At 32.1% G+C, this 3,244-nt stretch overlaps 1 protein-coding gene across 1 annotated transcript in view; it reads left to right on the plus strand.

The window, feature by feature from the left end:
* The first annotated feature begins 1,334 nt into the window (after positions 1–1,334).
* Positions 1,335–3,244, plus strand: part of LOC108684095 (sodium- and chloride-dependent glycine transporter 1-like) — a 4,829-nt gene continuing 2,919 nt past the window's right edge. Inside the window, exons 1-3 of the mRNA XM_018188184.1 lie at positions 1,335–1,478; positions 2,759–2,804; positions 2,929–3,186. Coding sequence (XP_018043673.1) covers positions 2,760–2,804; positions 2,929–3,186 — 303 coding nt within the window. The 5' untranslated portion in view covers positions 1,335–1,478; position 2,759. The remainder of the gene's footprint in view (positions 1,479–2,758; positions 2,805–2,928; positions 3,187–3,244) is intronic.

Below are 3,244 nucleotides of genomic sequence, written 5' to 3' on the forward strand. Positions count from 1 at the left end.
TATATATATATATATATTGTTCATAAAATGCGATTTGTATGAATATATCGTATTATCTTATTACAATAAGATTGGGTCGAATTCCATCAGCTCATTGATCCATGGAGATCTTTAATATTTTCTATTATTCGCACTTGAAATTCTCGTAAAAAGATGTGACAGGAAATTACTGTCAGATTGGATTTGTTTATATAAATATCAAATCAATGGAAGAAAAATTTTCTACGTGCGTTTATGTAAAAGTAATGCATGAAAGAAGATGAATTGCGAGAATAACAATTCGCACACAAGAAAAATCTCATCGCTCATTGTTCAGGAGAACAAGTGGATTCTATTTGATGACACTTACTCATCGGAAATCAATACGTCGACGACTTTCTGCGAGAAATTAAAGTAAATTGTTTTCAATAACGTTACGTAAGATGATTAATGGAACACTAAATTATGCTGTTCTTTTTAATTCTTATGTACTTTCCCGGTATTCTAAAATTGCCTAGAATTTATTCAAATGAACAATTAACAATTACAATTTTTGATTAATGGTTAATGATCAGTTTTCTAATCATGTCTCATATATATATATATGTATGTACATATCACCAAAAAACTTAATAAATTCCTCATTTTGCATCAGAAGGAAAATAAAACTCAACTTTTAACCACTAAGAAGAATTTTTAATCTTCTCTTTTATATTTTAATCTCATTATTAGTACTAATGGAAAATGTTTAAAAGAAAGTCTGCAAGTGTCAGTAGACGATGAAGTACTTAGCGATCGAAAATCATATCAAAATTGATATTCTTGTTTTTAATCTCTATGTTTCCCACGCGATCAACCCATAAGGATAGATGCAAATCCTACATCATTCTCCCTGAGGGTAAATCTGGGCCAATCATATGGTATCGAAAGGATGGCCAAAGTGAGAGAGAGGATGCAAAGGTTTAGAACAGAGCAGCTCGCAGGAGCAGTAATATCGATCGATCCAGAATGGAGCTCGACAGGTCTCGGTTTCCTAATGCGTGGGTGAGAAAAAGAGAGGGAGAGGGAGAGGGAGAGGGAAGGGGGGAGAGAGAGAGAGAGAGAGAGAGAGAGAGAGAGAGAGAGAGAACAGGAGAATGAGGAGAATGAGGAGAGTGTCGAGGGTTGAGTTCTCTGGAGAGGCGAAGAGGGCATGTAGCAAAAGCTATCCTATAATCAGTCAGACAGGCCGATCAGCTGCCCGGGCATGAATCGCTCTCGCGCTACTCAATCAGTCTTTCACATACACTTATTCATTCGCTTGTGTTTATTCATCTTTGGTCTTTTTTTTTTTTCTTTTCGATCTTGTACCTTTTTTCATTTTCTTCTTATATTCTTTCTTTCTGAACTTCTGATTCCTGTTACTCTTGTAACTATGGTTCGGATCTGCCACTCATCGGTCTTGTTGTATAATAAGTATACAAGTGACAAGTCTGACCTTGGCGAATTACACTGTTAAGGTAGGTCAGTGCTGTCGGCAATTATCAACTATATGATAACCGATGTTGTTCAACTTGTTCTCGGCGTATTTAAATGGATACAAATATGAACGTACGATTTTGGATGATAAAGATAAAAGTGTTATTTTAGATCGGGATTCATGGATGACTGATTTATTCATTTTTATATTAGTCATCGTTCAATTTTAATGTTAGTCTAAGTGATTCTTTGTCCGAAATCGGGATTAAAAAATGACAAAAGGAATATAAATTTTATAAAGTTAAAGTTGGTGAATCTGAACTTTAACCCAATAGATTGATTTGGAAAAAGTATAGAGCTGTTTTTCTTTAATGTTGAAGAGTTTTTGATGTGTTATTAAATAGAGAGAGAAAGAATATAAAAAAGAGATATATGTCTTTTTATTATATAATTGCATTTTCAATTAATGTGCATGTTCGACACATATGCAAAGCTTTTTTTATCTATTATAGATTTTATATATCTTTTCTTATTGATATTTTTTTTAGTATCTGCATACATTATTATACCGATATATTCTACGCTAAATTAACGAATATAAACGATATTAAACGTGTAATTATTCGTTATCAGATGCTAATTTAAAGCTTCTAAATCAATCATAAGCAATTAAAATTACATAATTAATTTTTTGCATTTCTAAAAAAACGATATTTATAAGGTTGATACATAAATACTAAGTACATAATTAAATTTGTGCGAGATTTCACTCTAGATTTAAAATCCCAATAAACACGCGCAATTGTTTGTAGTTTATTTTTCTTTGGCGAATAAGTCAAAAACGCAATTTTTGTTTAATTCAATCAAAGAAAAAAGTTTTACCGTTTACATATGTATGTATCAATTGCATGATTGAATGAATATGCATTTATGTAATAGTTAACGCGATAATAACGATTAGAGCACAATTAGTGTTTAACAGTGTACAATGATTTTAAACATAGAGATAATAAAAAAGGATGCGAATGTATCGTTCGTAAGAAAGTTTTGTTTTCTTGTAGTCTTTATGATAAATGAAGATAGGCTTTTGTGTTCAATGGTAGATAAATTTAATGAAGCTAAGTCAGTAACGTAATCAGTAACAAAATAATATTCAGTAAAAAAACTTGTACACAGAACAAGAAATAGATGCATAAAAAGTTTGCTCATCAAAGAAAATTAATAATTTACATTGAATTTTATGAGCGCGAGTGGTAATCGAGAAAACAAAGAAATAATTAATATCACGGAAATATCATATCAAAAGATCATATGTTTAAAGAATGGAAGAAACATCTTCAAGATTACGTCCTTACGTGGACTGGGATGTAAGTAAAGCTTACTTAATAAATATTTTAGATAGTATATCACGCGTAGTAGTATATCGTGAGAATGTGTGAAGCGTTTAAAATTATTAAGTATTATTAAAATATAGTTGTTGATTTTTTTTAGAACGAGAATAAATATTCAATAGCGAATAGTCAAGCACCCTTGCAGAGTGGCGAAGACGAACACTCGAAACGCGGAACTTGGACAGGAAAATTCGATTTTCTTTTGTCTCTTTTGGGATATAGCGTGGGTCTCGGAAATGTCTGGAGATTTCCGTATCTTTGCTACTCGAATGGCGGCGGGGCTTTCCTGATACCATTCATCGTGATGCTCATCACCGCCGGATGGCCTCTTATGTTCATAGAACTTTCCTTAGGTAATTAAAGAAATCAATGGAACACTTTGAGATTCGTAATACTATTTGCGCTATCATTACATA

Source organism: Atta colombica, unplaced genomic scaffold (assembly GCF_001594045.1).
Source record: "Atta colombica isolate Treedump-2 unplaced genomic scaffold, Acol1.0 scaffold126, whole genome shotgun sequence".
In the NCBI taxonomy this organism is placed as follows: domain Eukaryota; kingdom Metazoa; phylum Arthropoda; class Insecta; order Hymenoptera; family Formicidae; genus Atta; species Atta colombica.